At 42.3% G+C, this 20,964-nt stretch overlaps 2 protein-coding genes across 2 annotated transcripts; one reads left to right on the forward strand and one right to left on the reverse strand.

The window, feature by feature from the left end:
* Positions 1 to 245: 245 nt before the first annotated feature.
* Positions 246 to 5,278, reverse strand: nccrp1 (P1, F-box associated domain containing). Its single transcript, XM_071534643.1, has 6 exons — positions 5,067 to 5,278; positions 3,360 to 3,440; positions 3,168 to 3,264; positions 2,542 to 2,637; positions 1,394 to 1,532; positions 246 to 1,302 (listed from the first exon to the last, which is right to left on the reverse strand). The coding sequence occupies exons 1-6, from the start codon at positions 5,206 to 5,208 to the stop codon at positions 1,156 to 1,158; spliced, it is 702 nt and encodes a 233-aa protein (XP_071390744.1). The 5' UTR covers positions 5,209 to 5,278; the 3' UTR covers positions 246 to 1,155.
* Positions 5,279 to 15,205: 9,927 nt separating this feature from the next.
* On the forward strand, positions 15,206 to 19,493 carry ckma (creatine kinase, muscle a). Its single transcript, XM_071534654.1, has 8 exons — positions 15,206 to 15,276; positions 16,645 to 16,853; positions 17,142 to 17,296; positions 17,683 to 17,815; positions 18,143 to 18,314; positions 18,453 to 18,576; positions 18,693 to 18,882; positions 19,014 to 19,493. The coding sequence occupies exons 2-8, from the start codon at positions 16,661 to 16,663 to the stop codon at positions 19,190 to 19,192; spliced, it is 1,146 nt and encodes a 381-aa protein (XP_071390755.1). The 5' UTR covers positions 15,206 to 15,276; positions 16,645 to 16,660; the 3' UTR covers positions 19,193 to 19,493.
* The last annotated feature ends 1,471 nt before the right edge of the window (positions 19,494 to 20,964 follow it).

The following is a 20,964-nucleotide window of genomic DNA, read 5'->3' on the forward strand; positions in this document are numbered from 1 at the left end:
TGGTGGCTGTTGTTTTATTTTGGAAATGATTTCGAAGTATTTTACAGAAATGTACACATCGCGGCTATAAACCCGCTTCCCAGTTGTGTTTGGGTCTTTTATGTATGCACTACACATTCTAGATATTTTCGACAGCACCCGAAGGCAGCACACGCAGGGGAAACTGCGCAACCGCCAAGCTGACCGTCTTTTCATTGGTGCCAGATGGACCGCCTTGTAAGAGCGCACAGTAGAACATACGGTGAATTTGAGGAATGTGGACAGGTTTGTCTTGTTACAAATTACGGAAAAATAATACATGACCGAATAAACCTGCTGTAAACTATCTTTACACAACTTTAACCCAGTTTTGTGGAGAGTTGGCATAGTATTGGGATGTTTTTAAAGGGGTATTCCACTGAAATTGACTTTTAGGTTATTATTCTAAAGAAGATATTTTCTTAAACTTTACCAGTACTGCTTCCTGTTCCATTATTTTTCAGTCATTAGATTTCAGGCCTGGATTGTTCTGCTAAGGGCCCCAGGGCAACAATGTGCTGCAGCACTGCCAGCACTCACCATTCAACCCCATAGATTGTGTATCTGTCTTGTCATGAATCCATCCAGTCAAGTACCAAACCCATTAGACAGGTTAGGCAAACAATACTAAACATTGCTCAATGTTCAACTAGGCTATTGAAGATAGCAGTATCAAGGAAAATGCAATCCCATGACATCATTGCATTGCCTGAGACGGAAACTTTTTTAGGTTTCACTATCGAAGTGAAATGTCTAAAATTGTGCAATAAGAAAAATGTAGATGTTTTATAATTGCACAATAGCATACAGTCCCTGAAGATCAACAAACCTATACCTCTGATTGTGTATTGGGATAGTTGTGAAGAAAGAAATTATGAACATCGCTGCAAAAAGGCACCTTTTTTTCCTTTATTTTCAAAATGACCAAAAGTAAATGCAAAAAAAAGAAGAAAGAAAAATCTAACTAGACAATCAGCATTCTAAAGCAAAGTAAATGATTGTTGATTGGACAGTCTGTAATGACCGTAAATGCATTGAACCAAATTAAACATAATCATTCCAAAAGCAAATATGTGTTGATTGGGCTGAGTGCGATGAACACTGCGTCTGCATTAAGGTTTTCCAGCGGGGCTCGGCCTAGCGGTTGGATCTGGTTGGTCTGACGATCACTGAGCTGCCAGTGAACAGCGTGGGGAAAAACTCCACCATGAACTGGTTCTTCAGGCGGTGCAGGAAGTGGACGTACCTCACCCCGGGTCCGTAGCCGGAGAACACATGTGACACCTACAGGCCGGCAGAGAGACATACAGTGAATTTCAGAGCACAGTGTTTTCCCATACAGGCAGATTCACTGTCAAAGGGCTCGGTAGCGTACCTCCTTCCAGGTGTGTGAGTAAGCGCTGCGGTCCTCGGTGGGGTTGGCGGCGTGTTCTGAGATCACCGTCTTTTTGTCGGCGCCCAGCAGCTTCACACGCAGCTGGTAGATGTACTCGTGCAGCTGGCTCTCCTCATACCTGACAAAACACAGGTTCATTCAGGAGGGCCATACAACAAGAGAATTACCTGTAATTTTGAGATTTTATAAAGAGATGTTTATGAGTTGGCGGGGAACCCATCACTATGACATTTGATATGTAGGAGGATCTCTATTTGGAGCAAACTCCCCATGCAAATACATCCAAAAGGGGGTCAAATCGCAACACTTTGAATGCAGCCAAACCCCGAAATATGAACACAAAGGAATATTGATACAGATCATAAAACACTGAGGTTGACCTTTGATTGTCATTCCCAACGTCACAGTTTTGTGTCTAGCAGAGTCAGAGCCCCATCAACTGACAGACGTTTTGAAATTTTAAATTGAATTATCTCGTCCTTCTGTACAAATCAGTGTTAGGATTTTCAAAATCATGCATGAAAACGATAGTTAGAATTCTATCTGACCCCTTCAGCCTGTTGGCCTTTTCTTAAACCCCCAAAATCATTTGGATTTTCTAGTGCACTGCTTTATTGATTAAGGACATTAGTTGATGAATCCCCTTACCATAATGTCAAAGGGGATTTGCACTATGTGACTAAGATGAAATACTGGATGTAATTGATGAGTTAGTCTGATGAGTGCTCTCTCTTCCTGTTGACTCAAAAGAGGCTCACTTGTGTGTGTGTGTGTGTGTGTGTGTGTGTTTGTGTGTGTGTGAGTGCAACTAGTGGGTTGGTATTGGTACCCAATCATAGTAAAGTTTGTATAGCCGTAGCCATTTTCTGCATATCTTCACATACATACAAGCTGATAATAAATACCCGCCCATGCCCAAACCATCCCAGCATTTACAGTATATGTGGCAAACCTACATGACACACGTACAAATGCACAGGCTGTAAAACATATACTGTACATGGTGTCTTGCATCACGTCGACGCATGGTGCCAACAGAGTTGATAAGGCCACAGTGATAAGTAATCACAAACGCTCCGCTATCCGTGGGGTGTGTGTGGGGGGGGGGTGCAGGGGGTGTAACCCACCAGTCTTGGATGACTATGTCAGGTTGAAAATCATCCAGCAGCTCTTCCCATAGTCCCTCTGCCTTCAGGTCCACAAGCTGCTCCATGGAAAACCAGCTGAGGGCAGAGAGGAAGATGAGAGTGAAACGAAACCCCTGAGAAACGCACTTGTGCTTTTTGGACATATGTTCATTTTCATATGTGAACAATTTTTTTCATGTTGAATTCTGACATCACGTGACAGTTTTTAGTTAAGATGTGATTTCAATTTATAGGTTTTTTTCAACATTAACTTTTTTTTCACATTTTCACCTGCCATTACATATTTGTTTCACATGTAAAAACTTCAATTTCACATACAAAGTGTCAATTCCCACGTGCAAATGTCACTTTCGCACGGGAAACGGGGAAATTTCACTTGTTCACGTATGAAAACCAACACATGCCCAGAATAAGTGTGTTTTGAATTCAGATGTGGGTTTTCACATGTGACTTTTTTCTGGGTTTTTTTGTACAGGTGGTGAAGAGGTGCAGAGGGGCTGCTGTGGCTTGTGCTCCGGAAAGCTGGGTGGTGGAAGCAGATGTTTACTGGTAATCCCTGTTATAAGCAGGTGTGTGGTTGATGTCTGGTCCCAGGTAACACTCACCTGTACTGGGGCAGCTGGCAGACAGCAACGCCTGGTGGGATGCCGCTTGTGTCTTCGGGGAGGTCTTCCCTGCTGGTTGTCCAGCCGGTGAAGTCGCCTGGGGGTCAAGGGGTCAGTCAGATTGATGGATCGCTTTAACAAACTTAATTTCTTTTTCCATTGTCAGACATACTGTTCTCTCCTCTGTCTCACCTTCGGGTTCAAAACGCGGCGGTTCATCTCTGGGCACACCGGTCACCTCGGGTTCGGGAGGGGGAATGTCCTTACTCAACCCTGTGCAGGGCATGAGACAAAGGCACAACTGTAAAAGACACCACACCTACTGTAGCCACCATAATTCCACTGTACATACCACAAAACCAAAGAATATATCTTTCTGACAGAGTCATTGGGTGTGTCTCTTTAAAAAAAATCACATGATATTTTTTAGTATTAGTCACCAGCACAGCATACGTGCATTTTGGGATGCTCTTTAGCCTCTGATAAGCTTGTCTGTGGTCCCATTGGAAAGAAAACCTTCTTAGAAACTTTACATTTATATTTTTTCACACAGATGAACAGAGGTCACTGGAGCTCTCAGACATCACTGTGTCCAAATTTATTCACCTATTTTCATTTATTCTTGCCTATATTGCCATGTGAGATTTCCAAGACCCATAGGGCATAAAAAGACCCCGCATCCGCCGCCCTGCCAGAAACATACAGGATAGTTTTGGTTTTGTGATGCATAACCTTATCATTCATTGGTACTTTGTTGCTTTTTCTCATAAAGAACAATTTGACTAACATCTTGCCAACAGTTTCATGGAAAAGGTCAAAATATGGTCCTGATGCAAAAGCAGTTGAAAATCCCTGTCCCAGTCACTAATCTAAGATGTAGCCAGTGATGTGGAGGGTTAGGGTTAGGTTAGGGTTCTATTTATTTCATATATTTCAATATTTTAGATTTTTCAGCAAACAAACATTTTTAATAAAAACTATGTTAATATTTGCTGTGGGTGAATACAATGAACGTTCTTTTATTTTTTTTATTTTACAATGTGCAATTTAATTTATAGGCCAGGAACTGGGCCAGGAACTTGTTATCATTTTATTATCACTATTATTATTAATTGTGCAGCCCCAGTTGCCACTGGCCTTTCATCTGTGTCGGAGTAAATAGTGTGTTAAACGAAAAGCAATGGAGGAAAACTCTCAGGTAAGTGCACACTTAGATCTGTATTGAACATTGAACGCCCCTCTGGATAAGTATTGAACAGTTACACCTGACCAGGATCAGTACTGACCACTGAAATCCCTTCAGGATCAGTATTAAGCTCTGAAACGCCTTTGGGATCAGTACTGAACATTGGAACTCCCTCAGGATCATCATCAGGACCATTCATTACGCTTCTCCAAACCATTAGTCTGTTTGTAGAAAAGGTGTTCATTGGAGTCAAGGGTTAAAGAATACATGAAAAAGGGAAGTACTGGCCATCTAGACACCACACTATGAATACTGAATCCTCCTCAGGATAGATAGTGAAGACTGAAAACTCTTCAGGATGAGACTTCAATTTCAAAACTTCCTCAGGATATTGCAAAACTTGGAAAAAAACAAACCTCTGGATCAGTATTGAACATTAAAAACCCATCTGGATAAGTATTGTACATTAAAACCCAGTCTGGATCAGTATTAAACATTAAAACCCCTCTGGATTAGTACTGAACATTAAAAACCTATCTGGATAAGTATTGGACATTAAAACCCAGTCTGGATCAGTATTAAACATTGAAACCCCTCTGTATTAGTACTGAACATTAAAAACCCATCTGGATTAGTACTGAGCATTAAAACCCAGTCTGGATCAGTACTGAACACTGACAGCCATGTGTGTTGTTGTAATAGTGCTGTAGTACCGTGAGGCGAAGGGTTCCTCAGTAAATTTCTTCCCAGCGGCTTGGCTTCATAGACGGACTTCCAGTCCAGGCGGTCGGGCATCGGGGCGCCCTGCAGGCTCCACTCCGCCTCGCATCTCTTCTTCCAGTCAACGGCGGACATGTTGTGGACAGATGCGATTTACTTTTACACACATTCGACCAGGAAGTCTTTACGGTGTTTTATTATAGTCGATAGTCTACGCCCCACCCTGGTGTTGCAATGCAATGCAATGCACCCTGCTCCCTGACTTCTTAAAGTTACAGTTGTTAAATTGTCGTTACTGTTACTAATAGTTGGGGGAAACAACCTGTCGACACCACTTTGTGGTCTGGATTGGTAACTATTTAGAAATGTGCACGTTGCAAGTTTTCCAGTACTGCAAAATAAATACATGAAGAAAGAAAGAAAGAAAGAAAGAAAGAAAGGAAAAAAGAAAACAACAACAATAATAGTAATAATATTTCCACTGAATATCATCTATGTGGACATATTTTTTGTTGGCAATTTGTGTATATTTCGAAATGAATGTCTAAACATATTTAGAAATGTATGTGAAATGTAGCATCATTATTATTATTATTATTAGTGGTAGTAGTTGTGTATGTTTGCTTGTTTGTTTAGCGGTGTGTGCATGGAAAATAGTGAGATTGAAATAAATTAGCTAATTACTATAACTCAAACTCACACAGTATTGTGAATAGCCTACTAACTGATGCCCCTTAACTACCTGATCAAAATGATAGTACCAATGACTCCAGGCAGTCAAGCAAAATGTAAAGAAAGGGACAATATAGGTTTAGTTTAGACAAAAGAGTGAAAGGAGGAATAAGCCTCTGGAAATTAAATCACTTGTTTTCCGTGCAGTGAGGGTTTTATTAGGCAATAATGTGACACTAAATTGATCCCTGTTGGGAAACACTCTCTCTGGGGTCAGATACAGAGCAGCAGACCTGTTTCCCTCAAACTAATAAAACCAAAGAACAAGTTTAAGAACAAAAATCAGCAAGCAGATGACACACAATCACAGACATTTTCTTCCAGGATCTATGAGTAGATTCACAGGACCAAAATAAATGAAAAGGTTGTTTCCATTGTTTCCATGTGGCTATTCCTGAATGTACTTCCATCATTCATGTTTTTACATTTTCCCAAGAAATATTTGAAAGGGTCTAACTACTGATGAAACAGACATGATGCTGTGGTTCTGTGAGATTTTGTATTATAAATTGCATGTCATATTCATGTGAAAGCAAGGTTTAGTGTAGAGATGAAGAAACAGTAACATTGCTTTAGTATCTGGTATACAGTACATTGCTTTGAAGTATTGGCAGGCTGGTGGTGTCCTACTCAAACAGTCAACTTCTTCATAAGTCATCTTTATTATATCACACACACTGGATGGAACAGAAATCTACATCCTAAAACTAGGCTAAGTCATAATTCTACTTGTAACTTTATGTACCAAGACAAAATATGTAGGTCTAGATGGCTAGATGCAGTATAGACCCAGAAACACCTGCCTATCCCAGCTATAGAGCAAATACTTCTGTAGATGATACCAGATTCAAATATTCCTCTGAGATCAGTATATTGGTCCATCGTGGAATAGGTAGCTCCTATACTAAGCCAGAGGGAACCATAACGTGCCAGAACATGCAACAGATTGTCCACATGAACACACAGAACTGGATCAGCAGGACCAGCCAAACATGGGAGGAGCTGACCATGGACAAGTCAGCCACTTTGCAACAACAGAAACAGCATCTGTAATGCCAGCAGCACACATACAGTTATGACTGCCATTCCCATCCAAGTTGAGGACTCTCCCATCCCAAAGATGAAATTACACATAACACCCATCCTTCAACTCCTTCACTGGCTCCCAATACAGCACTGAATCCACTTCAAGATCCTCCTCATCACATACAAAGCTCTGAATAATCTCGCCCCCTCATACCTGACAAACCTTCTCCATCGCCACACCCCCGTCCGCCACCTCAGATCAGCTGATGCCAACCTCCTGACCCCCATCACCAGGACCCAGCACCGCACCTTGGGGGACAGAGCCTTTGCCATCGCTGCCCCGACCCTCTGGAACTCCCTCCCTTCACAACTCGGACTCACTCCCTTCATTCAGAAATAAACTCAAAACCCACTTTTTCAAAAAGGCCTACAATACCTGACTCCCACTGCCTCTCCAGAACTGAAATTCACACTCTTGTCATGATTTTATCATCTTCATTTATTATCATCACTTTTGTATCAATGTTTTTTTTTAATGTATTTTATATATTTATTTTCTTTTCCCCTAGCTGTTGTAAAGTGTCTTTGAGTACTATGTAAAGCACTTACAAATAAAATATATTATTATTATTACTATTATTATTATCATTATTATTAAATATCCTAGGTACTGAAACTTCAGTGGTGTGAATCCCAGAGTGGCAGCGGAAGTAACCAGCTTGGGAAAAAGCATTGTGTGTAGTGTGTAGACTCCAGAAGAAGTTTTTCCATACAGAAGAAGCTGCTGGCCAACCAATTATTAAACTTCTTACTGCCAACTCTGTGATGCTTCCACTCAGATGCACATCAAAGTCCCTGCTCTTCCTGCTATTGAACCAATGATAAACAGTGGAGAACAAGGTGGGTGGCAAACGAGGTGTTCAAGATACACTTTCAGATACACTCTGGGAGTTTATGGAAGTGAAAATGGATACCAACAATCAATAGTAGGAAGGGATTCTGATCAATGGTCTGGGGTATAGCTTAACACAGGCTGGATGCTAGCAAAATGCTAGCATTTATTTTCTTAAACTTGTGTTTTGTTAGTGAAATGTTCAATTTTTCCTTAGAGAGGAATAATGTGAAGAGGAACATGAGATGCAGCATCGTATCACACACTTTAATGTGAAAATGAGAAGCCAGCAGAGTCCAGCATCCCAAATCAGAGCGACTGGGGATGAAATCAATGATATCCTAAAGAGGACGGTTAGTGAGTTGAATGTAAATGACTAATACTAAGGAGAAGGGGATAGTGGAGGAATTAGAAGTGTTGTCTTTATGTTCAGTAGCTAAAAATAGCAGCACTACTGAAATCCTGCAGTAAAAAATAGTAGACATTTCTCTTTTATGTTTCACAATCTGTTTCTCTATTTGTGTCTTTCATTTAAAATATGTTTAATACAACTACCTGTCTATGTTTTTTTACTGTATGTATGAGGTGGAAGGACAATGGAAAGCCTAGAGTTTCATCATTATCTGTGTGGTGATGCTTTTCACTGGCCCAGTCCTGCTATAGCCAAAGCTTCCCAAAACACCTCTTTTCAATCAATTACATGCATTTTTGGGACATTGAATTACGATAACTTCAGATGACTTCATTTACAGTGTCTTCACAGTGCAGCAAAGACAGCGGTGAAGGTCAGAGTGGTTTTACTGCACAGCAAATGTCTCCATCTGGTGGATTCCAGCAGCGTGCTTTAAGGTGCAAGTCAACTGTAAACTCAGCTTCATACTGTATATGTAGACATACATTTACAGCTAGATTTAAGGTTTGATGAAACTCAATTTCCTCTGGATTTTAATTTAGGAATCGAAAGGAAAAAACTCTACATTCAAGTGTAGTACAATTTTCAGAACTAGTACTGTAGTTTCAGTAACTAGTTTGTTGAGTTCCTCAGAGCTTTTCATACAGCAGCTCCTGAGAGACAAATGCAATGGCATACCTTGAATTGAAGTGGAACAACGGCCAATTTTTGGACATGAACGTCATCCTGAAGGCATTACTATGTGTTACCATGTAACAAAACACCAACGCACACAGGCCACACAGGCTCACACATCTTGAAGAGTGAGCAAATGTGCCTCTAGGTGGCAGGGTCATCACTGAAAATAGGTGGCAAACGCCCAGTGGACAAACGGCTGATGCTTAGAACTGAAAAAATATATATACAGTACATTGCAGCATGAACAGTTTAACAATCAATGCTTAGATGGCAGCGTGTCAAAAAGTAGGTCTTACATTAGTTTTACTGTTATTTCCCAGAATTTCAGCATCGCAAGCCACAACTGCTGCCTGCCAACCAGCTGATGATGTAATGTTGGTTATTCCGCTTTGTGAGCATTACCAAACTGAATAAATACTACACCTGTGAACACAAAACTGCTGTATGCCATCAAAGATCAACAATTTGTTTAGCTTTGGTAGAGGGATGTCCATGGTCACTACTGGTTGCGCTGCCATAGGCCATATGAATGACATTTGTGGATTCTTGCATATGTGAAAATCCCCCTAAAACATGAGTGGTATTTCAAAAATCTAGGTTGTGGTTTTAGAGGGTGGAGAGACAGAGAGAGAGATTATATCTGCAATTGTTGTTGAAGTGGTGTGGAGGTTAATTTATGGTTCAGCTGCCAGTGACATAAGAAAGACCCAGACCCTATAAGGATTACATGGCTGGCAGACAGCCAGAGGAACAACAGGGGGTAGCAGATTCTGTTTCTAAAGGCTGGGCTAATTCAGGCCAACACAATATAGTAATATGGAGTTTTCTCTCTTTTGTGCCAAAGTGTGCGCTCATAGAATACACACAATGGAAAGTGGATTATATTTAAATGCAATGCCAAAGCTTGGGGGATAAGTGTTTGTTCCAGTGCCTCTTTGATTGAGGCCACGGGCACTGTTTGCAGAGTAGGACAGTTTAAGATTATGTAACGGACATAATCGCCATTGCCAAATGTTAGACATGTGTTGCTGTATGGACAGGTGTTTAAACAAAAAAAGAAATCCATCATGTGTCAGCTTCTTCTACCCTCCACAGTTGGGCTTGGGCTGAGCATATTATCTCCAGAGGGCAATTTGCTTTACAGCTAGCAGCCTTTAAAAGTTCAAAGGAGTCATATAACAGGTATTATACACATGTACTCATAAAACCAAAGAGTAGGATGCATTTAATGTGTGGAGATTTGCTTGTAAAGTTTATAAAACCCATTGGTTCCCCCATCATACACTGTCACTTAAAAACAAGGAATAATTCCCTTCATCAGCTATATGGCCCATGCCATGTGTCACAGGACACAAACTGTGAAAGGGAAATGTGTTTGTGTTGGCTGCGTTGTGTTTAAACTGCGACCACTTCCCCCACACCAGGTGATGCCCTTATAGCACAGTTGGCACCTGTCGTCTACCCCTGCACCCCTGTGCATTGTGGGGTTTTTTTTACATATTGACCAGTGTGTGTTCGGGGTGACCTCTGGCTCCGTGAGCTGATCCACTCAAGTGGTGAGACAGTTGAATCAACAGTTTTACCCCTGGAGAAGGGATGATGTGATCATTAGCTCCACTCTAGGTGGATGAACAGGAATCCCCTCTAATAATATAACTCCTCCAAACCTGGTTAAGGGTTAAGACAGGCCAGAGGCACCCACACACTTAATGATCACCACTTAAAATAAAGCTCCCATTCAAAATAGAGCCACTCAAGTAACACTGGGCACTAATAAATGGTAAGGGAATCCTTGAGTCAATCCATTACCTGTGTATACCTCTCTCTTTCTATATATATATAGATGTGCATATTTTCCCAAGGGATGTGGCACTGAGCCATGTGTGGATATAGGTTCACGTTACACTACACAGTACACTATGTCATTTGTGGTCACATCACATGTTCATTGACCCATAGTCATGTACTGTACTGCAGGCTTCAAGAATACCTGCCTTGCTCTGATACATATTCCGTATGCTTAAATAAACATTTTACAACTAGAGCACATTGTGTTCATGTGTTTTGGTCCAGTTAATCCTATTGAGAGTGCAGTATGTAGTAGCAACGCCTACATTACTCACTCCTTAATACTGTAGAGCAGGGATGTGGTGGAGGGTAAACCCACCTAATCCCAGTTTACAATGCAAACAAAAAAGGTGAGTAGAGTTCACTTGCCTTTTTAGCCAGACATAAATCTTTAAAATGTACTGTATACTCATAGTAGACATCATACTAAGTATTGCCAAAGTGATAAGGTACAAGAAGATAGCTGGCCCTTTGAACAAAAATCTATAAATTTATGCTTCTCCTCTCAGATTGGTTGTTTGCCTCATGGTGATCACTGACTTTAGGTCATAGTTTACCCGCATTTTATTTTACCACCTCATCACTGGTGTAGCATGATTACTAACATGTGTAGCTGAATTTTCTACTATTTTGTACTGCTAAAATGTCCTGTGAGGGTTTAGCCTAAGCTAGGAGATGTCTTGTCTGGTCTGAGAAGGGAGATGGACAAAGAACTGACTCGATGAAATTGAATCGGTGTCCTGGGTGGGCGGGGGCTCGGTGTTTGACAGGGTGCAGATGGACAACCAAGCCTGGTATAATTATAGCCTCGCTCTGACCACACTCTGTCCACGTGACCCTGCTGGCTCCAGTTTCAATGGGCTGAGACCAGCCACCAACACCGTGGCTGCAACGTCCTGCAAAGTCCTCCACCCTCACTCACTACATAGGCCTGCAAAAGAAAGTTCAGTATGCATAATATCCAGACACTGATTCATCATCAGCATGAATGTGAGTGGTGCTTGTTGTCTTTCAGCTATTCAGCATTTCATTAAAATGTCAAACAAAACAAATGCGGTACAAAATGCAATTTGGGTTTCCCTCTGAGCCGTCAGTTTATAAAATGCATTCTATGGGCCTGAAAAAACAGTTTCTTTTAAATGAAATTTAGAGCATACGCCAAGCTGCCACAACTAATGGAAACATGTATGAGCATTTTCAAAGACAAATAAATGGTAGGGTAAAAAAAAAATATGGCCAAATTTTGTGCTCCAACTTTTGTAAGCCTACTCAAACATTTATTTCAAAGTATTCTAGCTATCTAAATGTTAAAGAGTAAGCAAAAGCAAAAACCAAATAGATTTCCTTGAACTTCACGTTATGTACGTGATCTGCATCTCGAAGTCAGTTCTCTAAAGACAGGTGGCAAATTTAATGTGAGAGAGAAGATATAAATATAGTCCTCCATAAAGGTGTTATTTATAGAGACTTGTAACGTCATTGTATTCTGTTGCCAGGCACATAATGAAACTTTTCCAATAATTTTCATGTTACCAGATTGAAACAGTTCAATATCTAAAGGTAATACTGACAAGTATGAAGAATCTTGGCAAAGGGTCTGAAATTTTAAATATTCCCCAATCCTGACCAATCCGGCGTCTTCCACCCTCACCTAACACTCAAGAGTGTAGCACTGGACACAGCTGAAGCTTGCCACTGTGCTATTCTGACACAGGTCAGTGCAGTTGACATGGATTCCTTCCAAGGGTCAAGTCGTGTAGGTTTCAAGAAAGGTGTCCTCTAAGGCTGCAAACCAATTCTCACTTCCTCTGACACATACTCAGTGGAGTAGGAAGAACTGCTGAAGTTCAATGCTGTAAGGTTTCAAAAACTACTTTCCATTATTGCTATTTTGCGCACTTTAATGGAAGCATTGAACCACCCCAAAAAAATCATATCACACAAAATGCATAATTCTCTCAAACTCTGCATGCAGAAGACACCACCCTCAAGAAGGCAGGATGTTCTTTGCATTGTACCACAGTGGTTTTTATTGGAGGGTTACGGGTGTGACGCTTTCTTTCTTTTTTTTTTCCTTCATAAAAATACAACGTAGCTGCCCTCAGTAAGTGCGAGGTGCGAGTATTCCTGTGGCCTGAGCTGTGGGGTTTCAATATCTTGTCGAGCTTGAGGGAATCCGTGGCAGACATGAGAAGAAGGCTCACATGCATCATCTCACCGCCCTGTTGCATAACTGTTCTAGACTGCTGTTATTCAATTGCTCTGTGTAAAACGTCAGCAGCCACTGTATCTGGAGTCGCATTCTCAGGCGCTACCACTTCCTTCTCTCTCTCAGCTAATGCTTAAATTCCTTATTGAAGGAAAAAAAAGTTAGTCAAACCTATTGCTACCATTCTGTTTGATTCATAACACTGTGAGAAGGTCATGAGTCTTGCCTATATAGCAGAAAATATATTCATCTAGAATGTCTTGATCGACTTCCTATGCAAAATCCAGGCAACTGCGCTACAATAATAAAGACAAATAAAAACAAATGGAGCGTCATGTCCGATGCTGTATGGGGGGAAGGGGAGATGTGGTAGTAGGAGCCTGGACAGAGACTAATTTGGTAACCTCCCACTTGGAGGAGGACAGGCAGCAGACAGCTGGGTAACAGGAGACGGGGTGTCGATTCGGGGCAAGGACACTGTGACCAGCAGACACCCCACCCATCTACAGCTCCTGACGCCGGCACTGACGAATGGAGAGGGAGAGGAGAGAGACAAAGTACAACGAGAGTAGAGTTGGAGAACATATACAAGTGGGTCAGAAGCGTGGGCTTGAAGTGTTTGGTTGGTGTCTGGGAGGGTTGGTGTATTATATATGCTGGCTGTACAGACAGCGTGACATGGGATGGGAATGACATGAGTGACTGGATGAAGCAGGTGTCAGTCAGGAGACGAGCCAGGCGATTGCCAGTTGGCACGGGCAACCTACAGACCGGCCAGCTTGTCGGGATGCCCCCTTCTTGGCACAGTGACACGGCTCTTATGCGTTCCCAATTGTCCACGGATCTACTTCTGACAGTTTAGCATCCCCTTCTTCATGTGCAATGACAAAGACAGGGCAGAGCATTTAAAACTCTCATGGTGCCATCACTGAATACACTGGAGAGGGTGGACAGATTTTGATTTGATGGATTTTATTAATCCTCCAAAGGGGAAATTCTCTTCTTGCCCTCTGACTGGGGTGCAGGCCAGATAGTGTGGCCCTCCTGACGCAGGTAGAGGTTAAGTGTTGCTCAAGGATACTTCAGGCTTTGGTGTCGATACCCGTAACATAGTAAAGCTTAGTTCCCTAGGAGGCCACCATCAAAGGAACAAAACACAAACCTTGACAATACTGCAAGTTGCATGGGTTAAAATTCTCATTTGGGTCTCCTGGACAAACTCCTAGCTGTTAATGAAGCAAAGCACTAAGCAGCTGTGTAGCGTAAGCATGGGTGAAATGGTGCGAGACATTTGAGAGAACACAATATGAAATGGGGGCTCTAATGAGGATAATGTCAGAGATGGCATCATCTTTCATCTTCAACATTCCAGTCAACCAGTCAGTATCCCCATCGAAGCTTTGGGGTCCAACATTTGGCATATAAATTTGAGCAGGCCTGAATCATAGGTGTGTTTCCGGTATAGGTCAGTGAGAGTCAACATAAATCAGCATTATGCCAGAAAACAATAATGTACAATGCAGCTCAAAAGCCTGCTTTTGTTCCCTCTTCCTGCAATAAAACTCTTCTTTGACAGCCTTCATTGTTTTTTGGTCTTGTCAATACCAAAAAATGAGTCAAAGTGGGCTTCTGGGAAGCCAGTGACCATAGAGTGAAAGTGGTCTTTGCCCTCTGCCACCTCCACAGGTTAGTATAGTTGGATAGTAGTGTACTCATGCTTTCCATGGTGCAAAATTGACTGATCCTCCTTCAGGGGGCCATTACTCTTCATCAAAGAGGTATCTATCAAATGATTAGCATACTCAACATTCCCCCCCATGCAGACTGGACAAGCCTGCCATTCACACACAAAACAAGAAAACCCAACTACATGTGATTGGCTTCAGATAAAATGCTTCTTGGTAAAGCCTTAAGCATTAACAGGCATTTGATGCGTGAAAAGAATACCAACTTTTTCCAACCCTCACGCCTGACAGAAGGACCCCTGCTCTCCACGGCATGCTTGGCAAAAGTGTTGCTCAGCTTTTTTCAGAGTTATTCTACTCCCTCCCCCCCATGACCCCTCCCGTCTCAGATGCTCCCACCGCCCTACTGGAACTATGTATGGGCCAAGGGTGGGGTGAGGGGGGCTGAGAGGGGTGAGGGGGGCGAGGGTACAGCTGCAGTCCCCCGTCTTGGATGGCGGAGATGTAAATGCAGGCCTTTCGTAAAGTGTTCAGAGTATCAGAAACAGGCTCTGGCCAATGAGGGCCGAGCAAGCACTAAAATGGCCAAGCCAATGGCTGTGCGTCTGCCCAGTATATAAAGGAGGACGAAGACCTCCAGAGTTGGGTGACCCCTATTTTGGCTGTGGTGAACAGGATCTGATCCCAAGGACTGTTACCTCTGTTCTTGTCTGGTGTGCAGGTAAAGAAATATATCACAGAGATTATTAGTGGAGTATTGGTGGAGTTAAGGAAGGAGGAGCAGATATTTGGAGACCTGCATGGACTTGGAGAAACATCCAAACTGAGACTTTTATGCTGTTTATTTCTTGAGGTTTTTGTATCTGGACTCAATGTCCATGATTCAATCAAAGGAAGAATGTACAACAATTCGGTGTTTCACTTCATAGAGTGCATTCTGGAACAAAAAAAAAATTGAGACCTATTGGATCGAAGGTCATTGAATTATGTTAGACTATGCTGACTGATTTTACAGTCATTAAATGAAACAGTGCATGAACAGTACGTATTAGCATAGAAGTAGCTGTGCTGTTGCATTGTTAACTTGTATATCACTGTGGATGTTCTTGTTCTCTGCAAGTGGCTATATCATTTGGACATTGATTTATGTAGACAGGTGCTTCACAGTTTGAGATACACAAGTAGATTTGGAAAGAGAGACTGCCTGGAGGTTCTGAATGTTCAGTAATTGATTTTAGCAAGTTAAGAATCACGCTCCTAAGATGGCTTTTTGGGCATTCAGCCAGCAGGCCAATAATCAGTTCTTAGCAAAGTGACTACTGCACCTTAAATGGCATGCTTAATTACATAACACAACATGGCTTATAGCCAAATGGTATACTGTAATTTATGATAGATTGCATTTCATATGATGCAACGAGTGCGTCAATGCATGCGTCAATGTTTTATTATTCATGTGATACAACCTCTCCAGACAGCATTAAAACAAATTAGGTAACATGAATATGCGCATGGCTAATTAGAAGTAAATGGATCTTGCTGGTAGAGTGAATTCCAGCACTGGCATGAAGCAAGGCTGCAACTGTCACACAGCTTGTCAGAGTTCTGTCATACAGCTCAATAAGATTTAAAGTTAAAAACATTCAGCATGGTGGCAACTTGAAGTGATGTACTGAGCATTTGATCCTGTAGGGGAGGAAGCTGTAGTGATATAATGGGTGAGGAGATTGTAAGGAAAGGGTGTACAAGAGTCAGAGGTGGGGGTGGGGGTGGGTAGTGTTAAAAATACCCAGCCAGTAAGAGCTACTCCCCCTTATCTATTTCAACTGGACATTTGATCCATTGGAAATTGAGTGACACTTGTTACCAGGATTCCAATGCCCACACCACTTAAACTCTTTGCAGCTGTCAACTGACAGAGTATCCCTGTCTTACAGTATATCTCTGAATGCTGAAGAAATTTTGTGGGTATTCAGAGCACCTCTACAGCACCTTCAGCTTCACAGACTAAAGACTAAGGATGAATTGGTTTTGAGTGTCCAAACCTTCGGTCAACATTCTCTAAATCTATGTTTCCCTCTCTTTGCAGTGTTAGAAACGCAATCATGCCTTTCGGTAACACCCACAACAACTTCAAGCTCAACTTCAAAGTTGAGGAGGAGTTCCCTGACTTGTCCAAGCACAACAACCATATGGCCAAGGTCCTGACCAAGGAGATGTATGGCAAGCTGAGAGACAAGCAGACCCCCAGTGGCTTCACCGTGGATGATGTCATCCAGACTGGAATTGACAATCCTGGTGAGTCCCATGGAGACACTTGAAATCAGACAAAAACTATTTGAAGCATATGCAGTACAGTCTCCAACGGTACTGTGCTGTTCTCTGTTTTATGTGGATTTAATATGTTATAAAATGATTCACACACATTGGCCTACTAAGCTAAATTCATCATATTTTTAGTTGCCCCTTTCACTTAAACAACTCCCATGAGAAGATGGCCGTTACTAAAAGTTTGCCACACCATAGAGAAGCTATCCACTTACCAGCAATTCCCTCTCTCTTCTATGTCCTTCCCCTACTCCTCAGGTCACCCCTTCATCATGACCGTTGGCTGCGTTGCTGGTGATGAGGAGTCCTACGAGGTCTTCAAGGATCTGTTCGACCCCATTATCTCCGACCGTCATGGTGGATACAAGCCCACTGACAAGCACAAGACTGACATGAACTTCGAGAACCTGAAGGTGCAGTACACCAACAAAAAACACTATGGTTAAGAAATAACTGGAGCAACTTAGAAACTCAATTAGAAACTCACTCACTTAGAAACTCACTTAGAAAGTACTAGAGAGAACTCTGAAGCAACCATGTGCCATTGAGAGTCCAAGAGTCTGTTGGCTTTCATTCCAACCAAGCATTGTACCAGGTGATTTCACAGATTTCCATTCCTTTAACCAGGGACTGGAGGAACTCATCAGTGAAACTGGCTGCTGTAGTAAATGGTTGGAATGAAAACCTGCAGACTCATGGACCTCGATGATAGGCTACATGTTTGAGAACCCATGCTCTAAAGCATTTTTGAACCTGCTTTTCCCCTTTGTAATTGCTATTTCTGTTGTTTTATTATTAGGGTGGTGATGACCTGGACCCCAACTATGTTCTGTCTAGCCGTGTCCGTACTGGCCGCAGCATCAAGGGATACACCCTGCCCCCCCACACCAGCCGTGGCGAGCGCAGATGTATTGAGAAGCTGTCCATTGAGGGTAAGCTTCACAGCTATTAATAGTTAGACAAGTATGCAAAGGGTTGGGCAGTAAGCTGGGCCTACACCAAACAATAGGCTGTTCGCAAGAAATAGAAAATGTCGCTCAAGGACACAAGGCACAATATTCAGTGATTAACCCAACAATGAAACACATGCTCAGCTTGTGGGAAGGTTTATGTTAAATACTGTATACTGTAGATGCTTATGTTAAGAGTGGCATTTGTGCACCGTAGCACCAGAGCTCCCACTGCACAATGGTTTCTGTTGAAGTCTGTATTATGATGGGAAAAGATGTGATCTCCTCAATGTGCCTCTGTCTCCTTAGCTCTGTCCAGTCTGGAAGGTGAGTTCAAGGGAAAGTACTACCCCCTGAAGTCCATGACCGACGCCGAGCAGGAGCAGCTGATCAACGATCACTTCCTGTTCGACAAGCCCGTCTCTCCCCTGCTGACCTGCGCTGGTATGGCCCGCGACTGGCCCGACGCCAGAGGCATCTGGTGAGCACGACCAATACTTGTCAGCAGGCCGGTTGTCAAATCATTTAACCCCTTTCAAAACACTCAGTATGGATCTGCACCTGTTCAGGAAAGTTCCAGTGTGCTTTATGTTCATCCTTGGCATCCTTTTCTTCCCAGGCACAACGATGAGAAGTCCTTCCTGGTCTGGGTGAACGAGGAGGATCATCTGCGTGTCATCTCCATGCAGAAGGGTGGCAACATGAGGGAGGTCTTCAGGCGTTTCTGCGTTGGCCTGCAGAAGGTACACGTTCATCACAGGCCACGATCGGTATTCGATCCCATGAAAACACAGCTTGAGTGAGTGCTGCGTAGATCTCTGATGGACGATCCTCTCCCTTTCTCTCTCTTTCCTGCCAGATTGAGGAGATCTTCAAGAAGCACAACCACGGCTTCATGTGGAACGAGCATATCGGCTACGTGCTGACCTGCCCATCCAACCTGGGAACCGGCCTGCGTGGTGGTGTCCACGTCAAGCTGCCCAAGCTGAGCACACACGCCAAGTTCGAGGAGATCCTCACCAGGCTGCGTCTGCAGAAGCGCGGCACAGGTATGCACACACTCTCTCATATGCAAAGTCACACACCTGTCACACCATGAGAACCACATCATATCTGCAGCATTCAGTGCTGTAAAGGTACAGTCCACCTTGACCTACGTCCCCCTCCTTTGTCTCTCCAGGTGGTGTGGACACCGCCTCCGTGGGTGGAGTGTTCGACATCTCCAACGCCGACCGTCTGGGCTCCTCCGAGGTGGACCAGGTCCAGCTGGTGGTTGATGGTGTCAAGCTGATGGTGGAGATGGAGAAGAAGCTGGAGAAGGGAGAGGCCATCGACAGCATGATCCCCGCCCAGAAGTAAAGAGGGACGATCTGTTGTTTTTCTATTGACCATCCATGTGCAATCGAGCCGAATGACGGGCGTGCAGAGGAAACTGCCGCTCACCTAGAGACTCTTGACTCTGCTCACCTCTTTTTCTTCCTTCCAGCATTTTTCTCTGTCCACTGTTCTTCTTTTTTCATGTTCTATTTTGGTCGGTAACATCCTGGGATCAGCCTCCACTGAGCCAGGCTTGCCTGGCAGACGTGGCTTCACCTACTTTTTGTAAAAAGTAATCATTATTGAAACTGTTAATTCTGTTCAATAAAAATTGCCCCATGAAACAACAATACAAATCCATTGCAGTCTTTTGTGTTGCAGCAATTATAAGAGAGTAAGAACATGGCCATGTGCAATTATTTTCATAAACACCAAAGTGTACTTTACAAGTGTAATTTACACATATTAACAATCAACTTCTCAAGTGATTAAAGTTATTTAGAAATGTCCACACTCCACTTAGAAAAGAAACACATCCTGCCTATATTGTGGTCAGGTTATGTACTGTAACCATTAAAACAGGACACCAAAAAAAAAAAAAAAAAGAAAGAAGGAAAAAATACCAACATCTGTGAATTTTATTAATCATCAGCTCCATATTCTCCTTGTATACCACAACCACTCAATCTCAGTTTACAGTTTGTTTCTGAGGGGAGTTAAACAGTAGAGGAGTAAAATTACTCATACAGACCAAACTGTGTGTGTTCTTCAGTCTCATTAGTCTCTTTTGCATATTACATCAACTGGTTCCAAAATCAGCTCCAAAATGACAGTGCGCATTAAACACTGAGCCCCCTGGGGTCATAATACTGTAATCAACCATCATCTAGACCAGACCAATGACACACTGTCTCTGAAAAGATATACAAGCATGTACTGAACAACCAGTCCCTCAAAATTCATTTCAAGAGTTTTTCACAGTAGATTCCACCTTGAGACAACGTCCATCCATCTATACCAAGAGAGGGTCCTTATACAATACACTTATATGCTTTCTTTCCCCTTTCACCTCCATATTCTCCACTGAAATGCTCAGCAACCAATCAGATGCTTATTTGTGATCAGAAGACCGTAAACTAACGTTTCTATGGCTTGAATGCAACCCAGGGCTTTCAACATTTCAGGGACTTATTGGGATTGGTGTAAATTCCAGTTAAAGTGGAATAGGTATAGAAGCATTTATAAATTGTGCAATGTTTTCCCAATGTAAGTTTCCTTCCTATGTTTTGTTGGATCCAAAACTGTATATTGTTCTTACTTAAGCTGTGGTATAGTTCATGGCATATCTAACACCTCAAGGAACTCAGAGGCTGACTTGAACAAATTGAACCTGTTCCTCTGGCAAACAAGGTGGAGTGAAATCACTGTATTTCACCTAAGCCTTTCTATTTGTACTCGTGACAGGGGGGAGGAACTGGTTCTACATCCAGCACCATTTCTTTGTATTAATTAATGTCTAAAAACTGACTGTGTCTGTGTTTCACAAAGCTTCCACTCCTAGGTGTGCATCATTTTTCATTTTTTTTCCCCTAAAACCCAAACTCTGAAGTCATGCAGGATTGCAGGTTGGTATTGTTCCCCATTGTCATTGACAGAAACTGCTTTAAACTAGAATTACTTCCCTTGCTCTAGCTATAAATAAACCTTGAGCTCTAAGATATATACTATATTCATATATTTTATATACAGCCATCAACTGGCTGATATAAATCCTGTTTTTTTTAATGATATTATTCTAAAAAATAAATAAAGTA

This window comes from Centroberyx affinis, unplaced genomic scaffold (assembly GCF_046629955.1).
Source record: "Centroberyx affinis isolate AG114_WGS23_722 - 3 ecotype Tasmania unplaced genomic scaffold, CSIRO-AGI_Caff_v1 ptg002593l_1, whole genome shotgun sequence".
Classification (NCBI taxonomy): Eukaryota; Metazoa; Chordata; class Actinopteri; order Beryciformes; family Berycidae; genus Centroberyx; species Centroberyx affinis.